The sequence below is a fragment of the Rattus norvegicus genome, chromosome 4 (genome assembly GCF_021556685.1).
Source record: "Rattus norvegicus strain SHRSP/BbbUtx chromosome 4, alternate assembly SHRSP_T2T, whole genome shotgun sequence".
NCBI lineage: Eukaryota > Metazoa > Chordata > Mammalia > Rodentia > Muridae > Rattus > Rattus norvegicus.
In genome coordinates, this window is record NC_141537.1 from 7,766,581 (window position 1) to 7,785,802 (window position 19,222).

Genomic DNA, 19,222 nt, shown 5'->3' on the forward strand with positions numbered 1-19,222 from the left:
TGTAAGTAAGCCCAATAAAAACTCATTGGTTCACTCAAGTTGGACTCCAGTGGTATTCATACCTTAGTCTGCTGTTGTTTTCCTATTTAGGGTAAACAGGTGTGTGTATTACATCTCCTAATGAACCATTTTGTCATACAATTACTTCTAACTGGAAAACCAGCTGTGTACTAGTATGTGCAGCATTCTCCAGGATAATGTCTATTCTCAGAGCAATGAGAATACTCCACTTGAGAATGCTGAGCAGAACAAACTTTATTCTTCTCAATTTCTAATTTTTTTTAAATTGGTACAAAGACTTCTAAGTTCAAATTTAATTTTATGCACCAAAGAAATTCAATGAATCCAGTAGACTTAGAAATTCTAAAGTTGGGTTTCCTTTTTTTAATAAACTTTTTATATAATAATTTTATGCTTTTTCTTAAAATGGATCCCTCACTAAATTAAAGCAAGCAGTCCTTCATAGTTTGAATGATGAGATCTTATGTTTTCTCCACCATTTTAGTAACTTGTTTACAGAGAACATGACGTGCACTGTGATTCAAGCCCAGGGAAAAGTTGGGTTTCTTAACTGAACATTAATCGTTTTTTGTGTAGTCTCTGTATGAATGCGTGTGACATGATACTGGAGACGGAAATGTGAACATGCTTGTCAAGCAAACACTGTGCTGCTGAGCCATAATCTCCAGCCTTTCATTTTCTTTGAGGCAAGGTCTCACTATCAGGCTGGCAACTACCTCAGCCTCCCATATACTAGGATTACAGGCATGTGTAAGGACTGTGAGCCATTTTATAAAGCAAGAGTCGGTGTAAGTAATACTAATTCTCTCTCAATATTTGGAAAGGGCTGGGATAAGGACTGCAGTACATATGACCAACAGTAGTAAATGGTCAAAGATTTAACTAGACCATAACATTGTTTTGGTTATCTTTATAACTTTACTTAGGTTTTAAGTAAAGACACAACTTGGGCCTCACTGAATACCGCCTGCCCCCACGTTAGGATATTAATCTCTCAGCTACTGCTCCAGCGTCGTGCCTGTGTGCTTCCCACCATGAAGACCAGGGACACATCCTCTAAACTGTAGGGAAGCCCACAGATAAACGTTTTCCTTTGGAAGAGTTGCCTTGGTCATGTCTCTTCACAGCAACAGAGCAGTTACTGAGATTCCAGCCGCAAAGCCTTACAACCTGAGTTCCATCCCTGGAACCCAACGGTAGAAGAGGACCACTTCCTTCCAAGTTGCCCTCTAACCTCCAAGTGCTTAGTTTTCATTTTCCTCTAGTAATATTCTTAAAACAGCATTTGTTTTTTTTTTTCTTCTATTATCAAGAAGGGTAATATACAAGTGGAAAATAAAAGTTAAGTGAAAATTGCAAATTACTCTAATTTCATATTGACAAGCAATTTGTTTCATAAAAATATTAAATTACATAAATTTCTGAAAACCAGAATTGCTTTTTTACATCAAATTCTAGTACCATAATGTAAATTAAACATGAAAACAAACCAATAAGAGATTTCACACAGGCCTGAGGAAAGAGAAGCAGCATTACAAATTAAAGCAAGAAAACAAGTGCTTCCTCCTCACGTGTGCACAGAATGACTCCATGTCACCTGGGGATAAAGCCATTTACAAAGATGCTCTGAATGGGAACTGGAAACTAAAAACAACTAACTAAAAGCTAAATTTATACAACTTGAACAGCAATCTAAGAAAAAAAAAAAAACTTTGCTAAATATGGGAACAAGGCAAGAAAGAACCAGCTTCAGATGGTACCACAAATAACTGCTACAGAGCAAGAATATCTAAAAATTACTCTACACCCTGAATTCAACGCTGGACTTTTCAGTCCAACATTGTACTTTTCAGTGGACTTGGTCAGTTAGGCAAGCTCTCCATCTAATCCGTCTGGAGCTACCGCACACATCCATCTATTATTCATCATCAAGAGGCAACAAACACATACTCAAAATCACTCTCTTTTGTCCATACAAAGAGCATTGGCATTTCATTGTCTGGACTAATTTCCCCATGGTTCTTAAAAAGAACATGTATTCAGGGCTTTAATAAACCAAGAATTCAAAGAAGGTAAAATGCATATATTTAAGCAAATACTGGACTGTTTTTTCTAGTTACAGATAAATGACAAAAAGCATATGAGTGTGTACTTTGTTTCAGACTTAATTTTTTTCACTTTAGAACAGGAAACTTGTGGCTAATACTCTTAGCTCTTTAATAACCAAGCACTTCGTTCTTACTAGAATTTGACAACTCCCTGTAAGATGTACCCTCAATACAGGACCATGACAAAATCAGAATTCATATTCTTTAAAAACAAAGGCATTCCTGCAATAGTCCTGATTCAGCAATTTTACAGCTACAGAATTAATTGTGCTCTCAAAGAGCCAGTGACCTTAAGGTTTTTAATAAACATTTTCCACCAGAGACTGTAGTGACCATTTACCAATGCCCACACTGTTTCTGGCCAGGCAAGTGCAATACCAGTGCCTCTCAGTCACCCTACACTTCCTCCTGCCAGAGAGAAGAACAGCTGCTACTTACTGGAAACCTCTGGGGTCCCACCGCAGGCCTCGGCTGGCTTGGAACTGGCAGCAAGGGCACTGTAAGAAAACACATTTCAATCACTTGGCATCAGACCAGCTGGCAGGAAGGTAACCATGAGCTGTGGCACAAAGTATACATTACATACACTGTACACACAGTAACATTAAGTTTAGACTTCTCCTATAAACACTTGGTTCTTAAGGGACAGGGGAGGGTAATTTTGGCCCCAAAGTAAAACAGTACCAATCTGAAGCTTAAGTTCTAACAGAGAATTACTATTCAGAATTCAAATATTTTGACAACAAAAGAAGACAATTTTTTTATGAAATAAAAAGATCTAGTTTCAGTTGAATGTGACACTGTAGGGACACTTGTAACCCCACCATTCACGAGTCTGAAAAAAGAGTACTGTTGCAAGTTTGAGGCCAGACTGAGTTAGACAGTGAGCTTAAGACTGGCCAGTTATACACAAATTAAAACATGAATCCTATGGAATCACAAGAGAAGAGAAGAGGAAGGAAAAAGGCAGGCAGAGGAAAGATGGAATAACGCTCACGTAGGATTACAAAGAAGGACAAGATAGGAGATGTCTATCCTGATACTTGCTGTTTGGTTTTGTTTTGAAAGAGGCAAAATTCTCACCAGTCTACTAGACCAAGGTTTTTGGACCAACTTGGCCTTGTACTCACAGAAAACCTCCTGCCTCTGCCTCCGCCTCTCTGCCTCTCTGCCTCTGCCTCCCAAGTGCTGTAATTAAAGGTGTGCACCACCACCGCCCAGCAGAGGAAATCTTATGGTAGAAAAAAAGTGGGAGGACTAGGCTAAAGCATAGGGCTAAAGCATATGCTGCCTCTTTGAAAAGTGCTACACATTATACTGATTTCACTGACCTGGATTTGAAACACTCATCACTGTTTTGTGTTATGGGAGCTCACAGTCAAATATGGTGCCAGATGCACCTAGGAAACTCCCATATGAGCACCTTAAATGTGACACATTGGGAGAGGTCTTTAAAGAGGTCCAAATGGTAGGCACTAATCCAACCTAACCAGCATTCTAGAAAAAAAGGAGAGCAAATAGTATGCTCACAGAGAAACCATGTGGGGACAGAAACACCATATGCAACCCAAGAACTGAGCCCAGGGGAACAAGCCTGCCCATGCCTGCACTCTGTTACAGCAGCCTCTCTCTTGCAGGGACTCCAGCTAGACAGCTAACAACTACCTGCAATTCTGACTCTAGGGATCCAACTCCTTTTGGCCTACACATACAGGCACATTCACCCACATCAACAAATATTCACGTAAGTAAAAATAAGTCTAACTAGGCATGGAGATACATGCCTTTAATTCTAGCACCCAAGCAGCAGAAGCAGGCAGATCTCTGTGAATTTCAGGTTAGCCTAGCTCCAGGTCAACCAAGGCTACTTACTAAGACACTGGATGGATGGATGGATCGATGGATGGATGGACGGACGGACGGTCGGACAGATAGAATGAATCTTTTTTGTTTGCTTTGAGACAGGGTCTTGCAATGTACCTCTGGCTGTCCAGAACTATATAGAACAGGCTGGCCTCAAATGCAGAGATCTACCTCCCTTTGCCTCCCATGTCCTGGGATTAAAGGTGTACATTTTAAAAAGACTTTTAAGTGTACTTAGCTGTTAAGACTTTGAGACTTGCTAGTGTGAGCTATACTTTGCATGTATAGAACATATCTTGGCACTCAGTCTCTTCCATTTACGCTTATTAACAAAGTACTAAATGAACAAACACTACTAGAACCTCACAGGAAACCAGTAAGGATAAGGCTTTCCTCTTGCTGGCATTAGGTACATGAAAGGCAAGAACAAGTAGTATCAAAGATCCTGGGTTCATGGTGACGTTAAAGAGCTTCAAACAAACTCGGCATTTACTGGGTCACTCAAGTTCCAGGATGCAGGACCTACATTTAATACTTTCCCAGCATGGTGACTTCTAGCAAATAATGCCAGTTGGCCTACAGAACATTCCAGGACCTGTTTACACCTTTACTATTTTGCGCTTCCAACACTATTATTTCTGTTAGGCTGAAGGAAATCTATGCACCTTACCAACCACCAGTTTCCCACTGAAATTTATAAGGAAATACCTAATTAACTGATGCTGGTGTAGTGCAACCACTGAGAAATTCAATTTGGGGAAACAAAAAGATGTTTGGGGCTGGAAGAATGTCTCAGAGATGATCAGATCCTAGGACCTGCAGAAATGTCACATGGTATGTAACCCAGCTGCAATCCCAGTACTGGGAATGCAAAGATGGTGAACACCTAGAATAAACAAGCAGCTTGATGAGCACAGGCACATTGCTTTCATTCTCAACTGTGAAATCTCTCCACCTCTTGAGCTCACCATCAAAATCCTTTAACTCTCTCCTTTCTCAGGAGCCCCAAAGTGTCAAGGATCCCTCCCACTCTTCCTGAAGGTGGGTTCCTTACCAATCCCACTGCTGTTCCAAACTGAGATCAAGGCTTACACTACTTAGAGCTTGAAGTACCTCATGCTACTTCCTCTACCTTGCAGAATCAGTTCCTGAGTCACTGCCACCATCTTCAGAACTCTCTGTTCCAGTCCCACTGCCACCTCTGGAAGGGGTGCCTGCCTTCCTGTCCATGCAGCTCTCAACAGTCCATCATCTCTCTCCCTCCAGGACCAATTTCAATAATTTTCTCCCCATCTGGTATCTTCACAGGACCCATCCATTTCAGGCCCTGCTTCTCCACTGCTCTGAAAACACAGCTGCCTATACTAAACCCACAATAGGAGGTAAGCACAGCCAGTGACACAACATCATGCCAGGTCTCAGCTCCAGTTGTTTCCTCCAAATTTGGGGCTCACTTCTGGTCTGCTCCCAGAACATGGCTTCAAGGCCTCTCCTTGGACTTTTCCACATCCTCTATTCCCCTACTTAGGCCACCACAGAACTTACCCAAGATTCTGACTCCTACCACTATACATGTAGGGCTACCTTCTGCACTTGCACTACTGCCCCAAATCCCATGTCTGTTAAGTTCCCCATTCCTACTCCTAGTTCTCAGGGTCCTGCCAGTTTAAGCTGTCCTTCTTGCCTGTGATTTTTCACTCCCTGTAAACATGGGATATGACTCAACTTGTTTTAATCTTTCTCAAGCCTACTCCCCCCACCCGACCACCTATTGACAACAACTTTTTGTTAGAGAACACTATGGAAAGAAAGCCTCTCAATATACATCAGGACCTTCCCATTCTAGGCCCAATTTAGTCAGGCTCCTTCCTATCACTTTCAGTTCACAAGCCACCAGCAGAAATGAGGCCTTCCTTCAGCACAGGGCAATCAACAGCCTGTCCAGAAGTCACTTGCTTCCTCAGCTTCCCAGCCTTCCCCCAGAGGCTCTGCCAGATTCTTACTCCCACTCACACCCCAGCCCCAGGTCTCTATATACCCACACCTCTGCTAGTGTTCTAGAGCAGTACTTCTCAGCCTTCCTACTGCTGCGGCCCTTTAATATGTTTTGGTTACTCCAACCAGAAAATTATTTTTGTTGGTTCTTCATAATTTTACTACTGTTATGAATTATAATGTAAATATCTATGTTTTCTGATGGTCTTAGGTGACCCCTGTGAATGGGTCCTTTGACAACCCTCCAAGGGGTCGCAATCCACAAAGTGAGAACCACTGCTATAGACCTTCTATATTTACCAGCAATGCCCAACTTGAATTGTTAGCCCAGATCATTTGGACTTACTCACTTGTTAACTAGTCACCTCCACCCTCTTAGATACTCAGCCTCCCTTCCCTATTCATCCAATCCACCTGCATTACACGTAGCCTCCCACTGCCTCTGCTGCACAATCCTCTGACTCCTGGCTTTTGTAGTCATCTATTAGCAAGACCTACACTTCTCTCCAAGTATACTTCCTAGTCCATCCACTGAGCTAGTCTTCACAAGCTATCACCTTTTACCACATCACAGTCTACTCAAGAAATAGCTTGTTGTTACTGAGTAGACTTGAGATAAAATGACACTTTTGATTTTCAGTTAGCTCATGAGACACCCACCTATCAAGACTTTTCACCTTTCCGATTTACCCCAAATGCTATTAAGCAGCTGCAATAAGCTCTAATGGTACCCATTTTAACAAGTGTTCGATCGTCAGATCTTGCTCTTTCTTGATCCACCACTACACTGTGCATTAGCTGTGGCTTCAGGGCCAAACATGCTGTTGATGTTTCCAGTTGTCTCCAAAGTAGAGCATTTTTAACTCACGTAAGAGAATCACTACAAGTTGTTTGGTCTAACATCATATCCACAGTATAAGGATCAAATAGTAAAATGCCATTAGCAAAAAATAATAGAGCATTAAAATGATAAACAGAAGCACACTAAAAATGCATTCTATTAAAAATGACCAGTTTCAGATATGTGAGAACCAAAATTCCTTTTTGCCCAGCTTTATATACCATAATCCAGGCAACTCCTCCCAGTAAACACTAAAGTCCTTACATTGGCCCTCACAGGAGGGACACTGCATCACTTCCCTCCTTCTGTAATTCACAAGGTGTTTGTCTCAATTAGTTCAAACCCAAGATCTGCTCACTATCAACAGCCCCACTTACTTGTGTACCTCTCCAAGATTTGTGACCATCCTCAATGCTTTCTCATTCTGAATGTCCCTAGAACTAACCAACTCAATGAACCCCCCCCCATAACTGTATGCATTCCTATAACTTTGGTTTTTTTCAATTTTTAAATGTTTTTAATGATAGTTCTTAAAAAAAGCACACCTCTACGAGAGGTAGTGGAAAAGAAAGGATATGGGGGAAGTGGACCTGTTTAGAAATGGTTCTTTGGAGCAACTCCAGTCTGTGTTGTCTGTAAATAGGTAAATTCACTTCACAGGTTATCGGTGGCAGCTCAAGCCACTCATCACACCTCACAGAAATATCAGCAGTCCAGTTCAGTAGAGTCAGGTCAGCAGCAGCAGTGGCACAACCAAGCAGGAACAGCCAGGCCTCAGCCTCAGCACAAATCAGCAGGAGGGACCAGGAGAGACAAGACCTGGAGACACACCAGGACAAGTCCTCGCCTGTGCCTCTCTCAGCAACAGTGAAGATCAGCAAAGAAGCAAGACCAACAAGCATTGCACAGCTAGCTCTATCACCAACAAGCATTGCACAGCTAGCTCTATCAGCAAGCCTAGTTCAGCCCCCGTCACTGTCCATTGAGTCCTATTTATACCCTCCAGACATCACGTGTCCTCCACGGGTCTTGCATGTGCATCTGTCTCAGCTGACATCACTCTGCCAATCAGCCCAAGTCTACGGAAGCAGCAAGAAACTGCTACATACCACCAGAAGTTTTTGGTATGTTTCTATGTCGTCCTGACAAATGCAATGTGAGGCAGACCAATACAGGCATGCCATTAGCAAAGAATCTTTCATCATGTGTCCTCTTACATGTTTGATTTTAGCAGAACATCCTCTCTCCTGTGTCTACTTCAGCAAAACGTTTCTTCACAAGTCTACCTTAGTCTTTCACCTGTGTTCACTTCAGGAATCCTTCACCTGTGTGCCCAACAAAATACTATCCAACACAACTGACTCTCCAAAGAACCTTCAAGTTTCCACTTTAACACTCCCAACACTGCTCTCCTTGTCCTCTTCACCTGCATTTAGCATGCTACACAAGGCCTATTACCGACCTTGGGTGCTGACAGTCTGCCTCTGCCCATGAAGGAGTAAGAACATGAACAGAACCCTGGTCTGCTCTGCTCTCCAACAAAGCCAAGGTGCCTGGAACAGGTGGAACAGAGAGAGAAGCAAGTGTTCAGAGAAGCTACACATAACAGCTCCCAGCTCCAGCACCTCTTGTTATAGCAATAAAGGAAAGATAGCCTGGTTCTTCCCTGCCACGTAACACAAACTAAAGAGGCACACGATGTATGACCTAAGAAAAACAACTGTCACTTCCAACATCCTTACCATGAGGCGTGTGTAATAAGAATTCAGAGGCTTCAACAACTACCTTTAGGTTGTTCCTGACATTGAGATTGGCACAGTATATTCCATTCAATCACAAAGTAAGAGTTAGACATTTTGAAGAAAGTGACTTCTTCAAAGTTACACTACAAGCTACACTGTGTCTGTGACTCCTCACAGACCGGAACATGAATCTAGCTGCTACTGGGGTAGCTTTCTGAATGAATACAGACCAGAAAAGAGCACGCACCTTGAACAGGGGTTACCACTGTCCCCTTGAAGTGTGGGTTGATGTGGATGTTCTTGGGCTGCTGAGGAGTCACTGGGGGAGGGGTCAGCATCATCCTTGGAGTCTCAATCTGGGGGGGCATGTGCACTCCCTGAGGTGGGGAGGGGTGATGCGGGTGCTGTAAGGGGAGTAGAGGCTGCAGCTGCTGTTGCTGGAACAGACTTCTGATTGGCTGCTGCTGAGGTGGTGGCGGTGGTGGAGGAGGCTGCTGCTGTGGAGGAGGGATTAATCTTGGAGAGTGAGCCTGAAAACCACCAACAGAGACAAATTTACAGAAATCAACATTTAGAAGAATACAAAAGTAATACTGATGTGCTACAAGCTTACACCAATTAACTTCCTAGAAAGAGGTTTACAGTAAAAACTTGTACACAAACTTTGTACACAGGATGTACAATAGACTCACAAGTGTCACTCAACTTAGCCAGTCCATGGCAAAGAGGGAAGACATGATAGCCCACACAGCATGAATTCTGAAGAAATAAAATTCTGCCCAGAAAACAAACTGCCCATAATGAGCGAAGATACCCATAGCCTCTAAGCATAGCTAGCCCTGCCTCTCTTCAAAGGGATAGAAGGCAGACAGAAGCAATCACTAGAAACTTGCCATTAAGAAAGGGTTAGGGCTACATAGAGCTGTTCCAAGAAGAAGATGCTTTGAGAAAGTGGTATCTGGGCCAAGCCTCCATTGGAGAAAAGAGATGCATCACAAAGAGAACAATAGATTCTGAAAGTTGAAAAATAGGCAAAAGGACTTCTTGTTTAATCAAGGGGGGGCAGGGCATAGAATATGATAAGAGGGTCAACAAACAAACAAAACAAACAAATAGAAGCACAAATTAAAGTAGCCAAGATACCTAAGTAGCAAGTCCGCATTGAAAGGTTGTACAGGAAGCAGCAGGCCTATTCCTGACAGCCACAAAGTGAGTTGCAGTCAGACAATCTGATTCCACGAGTTTTGCTTTTAATCACTAATCAACTCTACTGCCAATTAGCAGTCAAAACACTTGTAATTCAGCTGTCTAATTAGTCTTTTTCCCTGGGATGATGCCCAATTATAGAGGATCTCTGCAGTCCAAGTGAAAGGTACAACATGCATGGTGAGGAAGTCCTAGTGATGCCCTTTCTAGGAAGGTGACTGACTGCTCAGAGTGTGAGATGGACGGGATGACCACAGGCCTGGGACAGGGACAGGCCATGGCAAAAGGCAAATGGAAGAACAGCTACTGTCTGACAAAAGACTTAAGAGGAACAATAAAATTAAAGTTAAATTGTACATGGCCTTGGCTGGCTGTCTTTCCTAAGAAAGAACTTTTCCAAAGACTCAGAAACCAATAAACCTGAACACTCCTATTCCTAGAATCCAGGGCACACTGCTCATTACTTTTATGCATGCAAGTGTGTAATATATAGAATTGGAAAAGGCTGCATGTTGTTTGAGCTGGTACTGAAATTCGTGGAGGGGAGTCCTCCCCATTTCAGGCACTATCATGTTTGTCTGGGGGTGGGATGCACCCCTAACTTTAACAACACATTACCCAAGAATAAAAAAATAACTGAAAATATCTAAGTCATGTCACTGAGTAATGGCTACCACTGAGAAACTGTTTAATAGTAGATCTTACTCTTGTTTATCCCATGATAGAAAAATACCTAAAATATTTACAGTCTGAAAGAGAAACTGTTAGTTCAGCCATGGGAAGCTCATTAATGAAGAAAAGGCTAAACTAGAAACACCTCAACATCCCTGGCTGATTTCTGCTGGATGCTGTGAGCCCCTCATTTAATAATGTTACCCTCCTACTGTCAATATTTATTAAGCTGGAGGGCCTCAGCTGAGCAGAAAATCTTGCACTGGCCTGGACTCTAGCTGGATGCTTTAGAGGGTCTTCCCCACAGTTGATATCTCCTGAAAGGAGAGTGCAAACCCTGAAAGAGACCAGAAGAAACACAACTATTGGAAATGTTCCCACCAAAGACATGGTAACATGACGTAAATGATGAAGAGTTAACCATGGTACAATCTTTGCACAACACTTAAGTGTGAGAGACAGGAGTAGAAGAGGGTTAGCTCTAAAGCAAAGCAGCCCAAAAGAGAAAGGAAGTCATGTGACACCTCGGACCCTGGGGCTGTAAGACAGGCATCCAAAATGAATGTGCACTAAGAGTGCAGGCTAGGACTTCAAGAAGAATAGACCCAGATCAAGAAACAAGACCCAAGAACATTCTTCTGAGAATGTGCAGGTGAACAGACAAGGGGACAGATCCATTCTGCATGAGGAAATAAGTGAACAGGATCAAGCATTTATGTGGCTTGGAGAGGGACACCACAGGCAAGCTTACTGACATGATAGCCCCAATGAGAAAAAGAAGGCTGCAGCCAAAGAGCATGGCTAGCCAGAGGGTTTGGTAGCTATGCAACCCACCAGGTGGTCAGTCACACCAAAAACACAGCTACTGTCAGGATGCAGGCTGCCTTTGCTTTTTAACTAGCTATAAAGGCTATCTCCCACCCACTATTCACTTCCCTTCTCACTGATAAATAGGCACTCATGTTGATGAAAAACTAGTCTGGGATATAATTTGTTAACCTTAATGGAGAACCAGCCAACTGTGTACAAAAGAGCAATGTACTGATGTCACCAAACTTTCAAGTACTATCACCCACCTTTCCCTCTTCCCTTGGGGTACATTAAACCTGGATTCTCACAAGGCCAACAACCACCCTTTCTACTTCATCACTTCACCAATGGAAACAGAATGTTAACAGAAGCCAAGTGGAGGCTGCAAGCCTTAGAGGGGTATGTGGTATACGCTAGGGGCATATCCTGCCTTAAGTTTCTTCCTAACACTGTCTTCCAAAGAAGAAAGCCATGAAGCTTTACCTTTAGCTTGAAAAGGACAAAATATCATGACTCCTGTCTTTGCTTCTGAGACCTCCCAGAAGAAATCCATACAAGTTTAACTGGATAGTTCAGTCTCAAGTTATGAACATTTTTAAAAGATATAATAATAGTTAGTCTGGAGAGATGGCTCAGTGGTTAAGAACACTGACTGTTCTTCCAGAGGTTCTGAGTTCAAATCCCAGCAACCACACAGTGTCTCACAACCATCTGTAATGGGATCTGATGCCCTCTTCTGGTGTGTCTGAAGACAGCAACAGTGTACTCACATACATGAAGTAAATTTTAAAAGTCTTAAAAAATATATATTTAAGAAAAACTGCTATTAGGGGGCAAACCTATAGAAAAACTATTTATAAAACAATCAACTATGATCTAAATCCTGTGTTACCATCAGCATTACTTCAGCAGCATACTTGAAGAGGCCTCTGATAGAAGGGAGAAAATTGGGCCTCAGTTAGCCACACAGGCCATCAGCTGTTCAACAGAGTGCTGAGATGGATTTTTAACTAAGAGTGAAAGCACCCAATCCTAAGGCTATGAATAAAATCTTACTACAGACCAAAATTCAGAAGCTTTAGCCATTTCTTCTACTGCTTTAGTGTCATTTCAGAAAAGGTGAGTGTGAATTGTGTTTTGTACTAAAACTGTCAGGTACTACATTATAACCCCATAATTACCACAACAGGAGGCTGTGTAGGAAGCAGGGCAGGCCTGTGCTCCTTCATCCTTCCCCTCTCACTGTTGTCCCGTCTCTGGTCTCCCATTCCTCGGCACATCAGAGAGCCTCCTCGCCTTCCTCCCCGCCGGGAACCGTAGCGCCCCTGCTTATGCTGTCGCTCTCTTTCTTCAAATTCAAGCAATGCGGCTTTGGCTTCTGCAGAAAGCTCTATGTAAAAAGATGCACAGGTGTTAAGTACAGCCCACACTACATACAACTGTGGAGAGGACAGTAAGAGCCAAGTACCAATCTCTTAATACAAGTACCATCTATCAATCTTAAATGCTTTCATTTTCACAGTGTAGATTTAGTAAATCTAAAAAGTAGCCAATGTTCACAGACCACTATAGTAGAGGAGGAAACTGCTCCTTTACTGGGCAGTAAGAAAATGCTACTAGCCAGGCATGGCAGTATGTGCCTTTAGTCCCAGCACTCAGGAGGCAGATGCAGGTAAATCTACATGACTCTAAAGTCAGCTTGATCTATAAAGTGAGTTCCAGGACAACCAGGGCTACACAGAGAAACCCTGTTTCAAAAAACAAAAACAAACAACAATAAAAACAAACAAAGAAACAAGAAAATAACACTAATGAGTAACGGCACAGAATCGGGAGGAAGCAAACAAAACCAAAAAGCTCACATAAATCAAAGCCATTAAGCCAAATTATTAAGGATAACTCCTGAATGGAGCAGTCATTAATTGAATTTTGCTTTAAACTTTTACACTCATTAGCATGTATGTCATGCTGTAAAAAGACATCGTATGTCCATGCAGCCAGCTACAGACACCTTCTCAAATAAGAAAGCCATGCAAAACAAAAGTGGCTCCTTAAAGCACTGCGAGAGCTTCGTGCGTTCCTCCTGTTTCACAGTGCAACGAACATGGCATGGACCCTAAAACTCTTCTATCAGTGCATTATTCTAGGCACCTAAGGGAGCCCTTTCATTCATGTAGGCCCCTTTACTTCACAATAGTGTCTAAAAGTATTACTTAGTAATACTACTACATAGTAGTACATCCTATATCAGTAAACGTGTATTTTCTCAAAAGTTTCTCAAGATATCACTAAACACACTAAATATCATTAAGCCTTCCTTCTCCACTCAGGCCAGTTAAATATCACTGGAGTCTACTTTGCCACATCAGACTAAAAATCTCTAAGCTATGATTCATTTTATTGGAAATATTGATATGGAATCCCCTCTCATTCAAATGAGTATGAACCCTTGGGAAGAAAACAATAATTTCTTAGCCAGCGTAGACTTTTATTTTAATCTTGACTACATTATTGCTTCACACACACATTTTATGCAGTGAATCAGCAATTATTTTTCAAGTAGTTCTGAGTGTCAAGATTAATTTTACTATCCTCAGTAATAAAATGGTTCTAAATGACATCTTTAATCAGCAAGAAAAAATGCTCTTATCCAATTGAGACAAGCTGCCACAAAAGGTCACCAAAATATGACAGGATAGAAATTACATTTGTAACTTCAACTGAAATGTTAATTTCCCCCCGTAAGTATTTCCTGAACTATGTCTAAATCCTAAAGGGATATATCATAAAGTAACTACAACCATACAGTATTCTTAGCAAAAATGTATAATAATAATATATACATATCCAAATAATTATAAAGTAGTTAGAAATGAATATATACTTATGGCATATAGTTGGGCAAAATAAAAATGGCAAACGTCAAAAAATAACTGAACCCCAAATTTTTAAAACAAGAACCATAGTATAAAGGGCTAAGTGTGTGGCTACTAGCATTAGCAACCACCCACTGTCACTAGACGAAAGAGTTCTCCCACAGGTCTTTGGTTTCCAATCAAAGTAGCCAGGATATTAGTTCAATAGACAAGACGTAAGGGTTGCCAAGCAGTTAACACAAAGTAATAAAAGGTAATTTAATACGATGCATGTCTCAGTGAAACTGAACACAAAATTCAGAGAGTAACTAGGAAGCTTAGCTTTACAAAACACTTTCCCTCACAGCCATGCTGTTTTCAAAATCCACCCCAAGTCCAAGTCTGCTTCCTAGAGCAAGAGAAGCCATTGCTCCTCACTTCTTCACTTCTAGGCTGAGTCTAGAGAAAAGCCTGTCAACCTTGTACAGCGCATGCCCTGGCATTTTCATATACAATAAACCAATCATTACATACACAGTCTAGATCAACTGGACTCTACCAGAGAATTACCACCTATCCCTGTGGCTTCCTCTGCACAAAATGGTTTACATTCTGAATTCACAGTTGGATGTCATCCTTGGGAAAATGGAGAAAAGTATCACTTAAATAAATATATTTCTGTAAGTTTTAACTTGCAGAAAAAAATCTGACTGTAAAAAGGGCTAACCAATTAAATAAGAATATCTTAGCCCCAAATTCTACTGCTAACCCAGCCTGAAGTAAATATCCCAATCAACAAGTGAGATTTTGCTCTTTAACTGTGAAGAGGGTCATGTGTGTGATATAGTGCTCTTCACATTTGAGTCATTATGTGTCTCAAACTCCATTCTAGATCTCAAAAAGATCACTTCACACACAACTGTTCAGAAATGAGAAGTACCACAGCAGCAAGTGATTCTCAAGCAGCAAAGGATTCTCACAAATAATCAAAGCTATCGATCACTAAAGGAGTAAGTTGTTATTTGTGGGCTGTAGAGTTGGCTTAGGAGTTAAGAGCACTGGTTGCTCTTCCAGGGGACCCAAGTTCAATGCCCAGCACCCACACAGCCATTCATAAACACCCCTAATTCCAGTTTCAGGGGATCCAGGCTTTCTGAACTCCACAGACATTTATTTCAGGCAAACACTCCAAATGCACCAATTAAAATAAATCTAATTTTTACAAGTTTTTATTTGTAAACAAAATGACAAAAAGAAAACAAAAAATTCAAATATTCAAAAACTATGCATCACTAGAGAACATAGGAACTCTAGAAGAAACACACTTTTGTCTCAGTGTAAAAGCAGGCAAACTGTTTTACAATCCAATAAACTTCATCTTGGGTCTGGGGACACAAAAACAAGCTGACAGGTAACACTCATACAAACTTCTAGCTCTCGAAGGCTGTGGCACCATCATTCTCACCAAGTCTTGTACCTGTCCACTGTCTAGAAAGGTGTAAGGCCTATCAGGAAGCTCCTTCTCTCAGGAAACCAGTCTTCTAAGGAGCGGTAACATCCTTTGTTCTTTGAAAATGACCCAACTTTGAATGAAGTTCCTAGTAAACTTTCAAACACCGCGCTTCCCTAAATTAGGACTCTAAATAAAAAGGAACTTCTAACATTTTTCTTTTGTTCAATTATCTAGCCAAATTACCACATTCTACTAAAATGCACTTAGTCCTTTTTAAGAGGAAAAATACATTATCAAATTGTTTTCCCTTATAGGACTGCTATAACAAAACAACCCTCCTAGTCTTTTGTCTCTGGAGAAGACTGGTTATAGCTATCAGGTACCTTGAAAAGAAAGCAGATTTGACAGCTTTCTGAAAAACGGAGAGTATAAATGACTCTGAAAAGAAGGGAAGGAAGCAAAAGGCCTTAAAAAAAAAGGAATGGACAAAACCAAAACTAAAATATGAATACAGGCAAGTAGAACACTCCAGAACGGCCATGCTCACATCCTCAGAGAGAGATACAATGAATATTAATAACTGTGATGAGTTGAATTTGTGTTGTGGATGAGGGCAGCTTGGTGTTCACCTGGAGACTTTGTATGTGCCCCTGAAAGATGCATGCTGCTTGATTCTCTTTAGTAGTAAAAACCGAGCGTGTTGTAGTTTGAATGAGAATGGCCCTTAAAGTTCAGGGAGCGGGGGAACCCTAAGTGAGTGAAGACCTGAGGGAATGTGTATTTTGAAAAGTACACCACCATTTTGAGCACTACAAGGCCAACTGACCCATGGGAAACTGGCATGAATCATTATACCCATAGGACCAGGCTCAAGAGAAATGGCTTCGACTTGGAGTCGAAGTTCAATTATGAACAACTGGTCAGTGTTGGCAAATACTAGTAGCTGCCTCCTCTCAGATGTTTATAACCTGAGACTGCTCTCTTACACAGACTTCCTACCAAGACTAGCTAGGATCCCAGTTTCACTACGTTTGTCTGTCTTTTCTTCATTCCCTCACTGTTCCGAGCCAGGGTGCCAAGCCCCAAGCCTTGAACACCAAGGTATATAGGCTCATATATTTGGATATTTGTCCCAGATGGTCGAACTATTTGGGAAGGATTAGTAGGTGTGGTCTTTGTTGGAAAAGATGTTACTAGGAGCAGGATTTGCACTTTCTAACCACTCACACCATTCCCAGTGTCTCTCTCTGCACCGTACTTGTGGATCAAGTAACAATTCCTGCTATCAATACCTTTGCTTTGCCATAACAAACTCAAAGCCTCTGAAACTATAAGCCCAATAATACTTCTTTTATAAGTTCCTTTTGGTCATGGCATTTTGTCATAGCAATAGAATAATAACTAATACAAACCACAAACAATAATTTTAAAACAATTGTTTTAAAACAATAAAGTGTGGCTGGAGAGATGGCTCAGCAGTTAAGAACACTGGCTGTTCTTCCAGAGGACCTGGGTTCAATTCCCAACACCCACACAGCAGCTCATAACTATCTGTAATTCCAGTTCTGGGAGATCTGACACCTTCACAGACATACAAGCAGGCAGAATACCAGTGTGTGTAAAATTTTTAAAAAATAATTTAAAAAACACACATTCACACACAGAGAGATGAGAGAGATAAAAGAGAGGGGGAAAGGAGGGAGAGGGAGGAGAGGGGAGGGGAAGAGGACAGAGATAGGAGAGGGAGGGATGGAAAGAGACCAACATCAAGGCAATGAGGCCTTGACCTTTATTTTTATCTAGACCAAAATAGAAAGGCAGGTAGAGTCTGATGTCCTGTGAGCTTTGCCTTCCTTCTAGCACCCCAATAGGAACCCAATGATCAGGGAGAAAGGACACAGACTGTACAGAGGGGTAGGGCTGCTGCTTTCAGCCAGCAGCAGTCTGAGAAAGGTCTTCAGTGGTAGACGCTTGGCATTCAGTTAATGATCTCTATTAACTAGTCACGGAACACCCAGGAACAACAAGCAGAGAAAACCCAAAAGGATGGCTACAAGGACATTACAAGGGCAAAATAAAATCAATATGACTAGTGCAAATGGCTACCTGAGGGGCATAGTAGAGTGGAGAAGAGCCAGTATCTATCTCTGCCAAGCATCCCCTGACACTACCTCAGTACAGTCAAGAACACAGGGCACAAGGGAGAGTAGCTTTAGGCCATACACTCACAAAGAAAACGACTATAAACAAACAAACAAACAAACAATACTTTTTCACTCAAACACTTATTAATGTTGTTTGGCAAAATGCTGAGCATAACACAGCTGGGCACCAGCCTCCCATATACCTCACCAACAATCAATCATAATAAGATATAGAGAGATCTGAAGTGGAAATGAAGATGGAGGAAAATGTCAAAAAAAAGGAGGGAGGGAGGGAGAGGGAGAGGGAGAGGGAGATTGAGATTAACCCACAGGCCAAAACCAAAAATTACCCAAAGTTTCTGGAATGTTCCTTCTCTCTCTAGTTACATCTGAAAGCCTAATAATTGTTCCTTCTTTCCTTTCAGTTTTAAAACGTAATCGTCCAGATTCTTCATCATCATCATCTTCTTCATCTGATTCTTCTTTGATGTCTTTCTGGAGTTCCAGGGTTTCCATTCCTCCCTACAGGCAGACAGAAGCAAAGAGGGAGAGTGCATCCACAGTCACTTAAAATGTGAGTACGTTTCAAAGTTCTTGGTAGAGGCTATGTGAAACCTGAAGCCAACTCCAGCAGGGGAGAAACTTCAATCTCCTGCCTGTAGTTAATATACGAGGACCTCCCCACTACAGCTACTCATACTTGCTTGAGTACAGGCATTTGCTAACCATCCCTGTTGCCTTACATCTAATGCAGACACCAGCAAAGCTCCATACAACCTAAATTGTCTATGACTACGATGTAAGCTAGCACCTGTAAATCCACGAGATAACACTACAGTTAACAGAGCAGGACTCACCCAGTAGATGTAATAGTCACTTCGGCCACGTAAAGCTAAACAGTTCAGTCCCTAACCACATATTTTGATCTTCTGTCAGGAGAGCAGTCCCTGTCAGTTTGGGGTTTTGTGGTCACTAGCCCTGCCCCTTCCCTACTTACTTCACTCTTCCTGTCTAGTGTTAACTCACCACAGACTTATGTGTTGAGACCAGTAAAAAAACAAAAACCATTTCTTCTGCCACTTCTTCATACTAAAATCAGGTTTTATTTTAGCAGAGTCTCTTACAAAAATTTCCTCTAGTGCTAAGCCAAACTAAAACAGTTTTTTTTTCATCCATTTCTTCTTTCTGAGCTCCTATGGCCCTATCATCTCGCTCTTAGGTCAGTCTCAGTAGCCCACTGGCTGATGAAAACAGACACATACTACACATAAGGCTCATTTAAACATTTTCTACCACTGTAATAATAATAATAATAAAAAAATGCAGCTTGCCTCTTCGTTATCATAAATGTATTGTTAGAAAATATATAAGAAGCTAAACCCATGGACAATTACTGTTAATTTCCTTTCCTAAATATTCTCAATACAAAAAGCTAACTACACGTCAGACTCTAACAAGTAGTACAAACGGGAAAACAGATCCAGGAATCCAAACGTTTACAAGGAGAATCCA

At 41.5% G+C, this 19,222-nt stretch overlaps 1 protein-coding gene across 14 annotated transcripts in view; it reads right to left on the reverse strand.

Annotated features, from left to right (window-relative positions):
* Rbm33 (RNA binding motif protein 33) overlaps positions 1 to 19,222 on the reverse strand; it is a 106,195-nt gene that overhangs the window by 55,990 nt on the left and 30,983 nt on the right. For 12 of the 14 annotated variants that reach the window (XM_087657932.1, XM_087657927.1, XM_087657926.1 and 9 more), the window contains 4 exons: positions 18,061 to 18,232; positions 12,440 to 12,648; positions 8,818 to 9,100; positions 2,568 to 2,626 (listed from right to left, as the gene is read on the reverse strand). In XM_087657932.1, the coding sequence (XP_087514058.1) occupies positions 2,568 to 2,626; positions 8,818 to 9,100; positions 12,440 to 12,648; positions 18,061 to 18,232 (723 nt within the window). The remainder of the gene's footprint in view (positions 1 to 2,567; positions 2,627 to 8,817; positions 9,101 to 12,439; positions 12,649 to 18,060; positions 18,233 to 19,222) is intronic. The other 2 variants (XM_087657934.1, XM_087657933.1) reach the window with 1 other exon arrangement.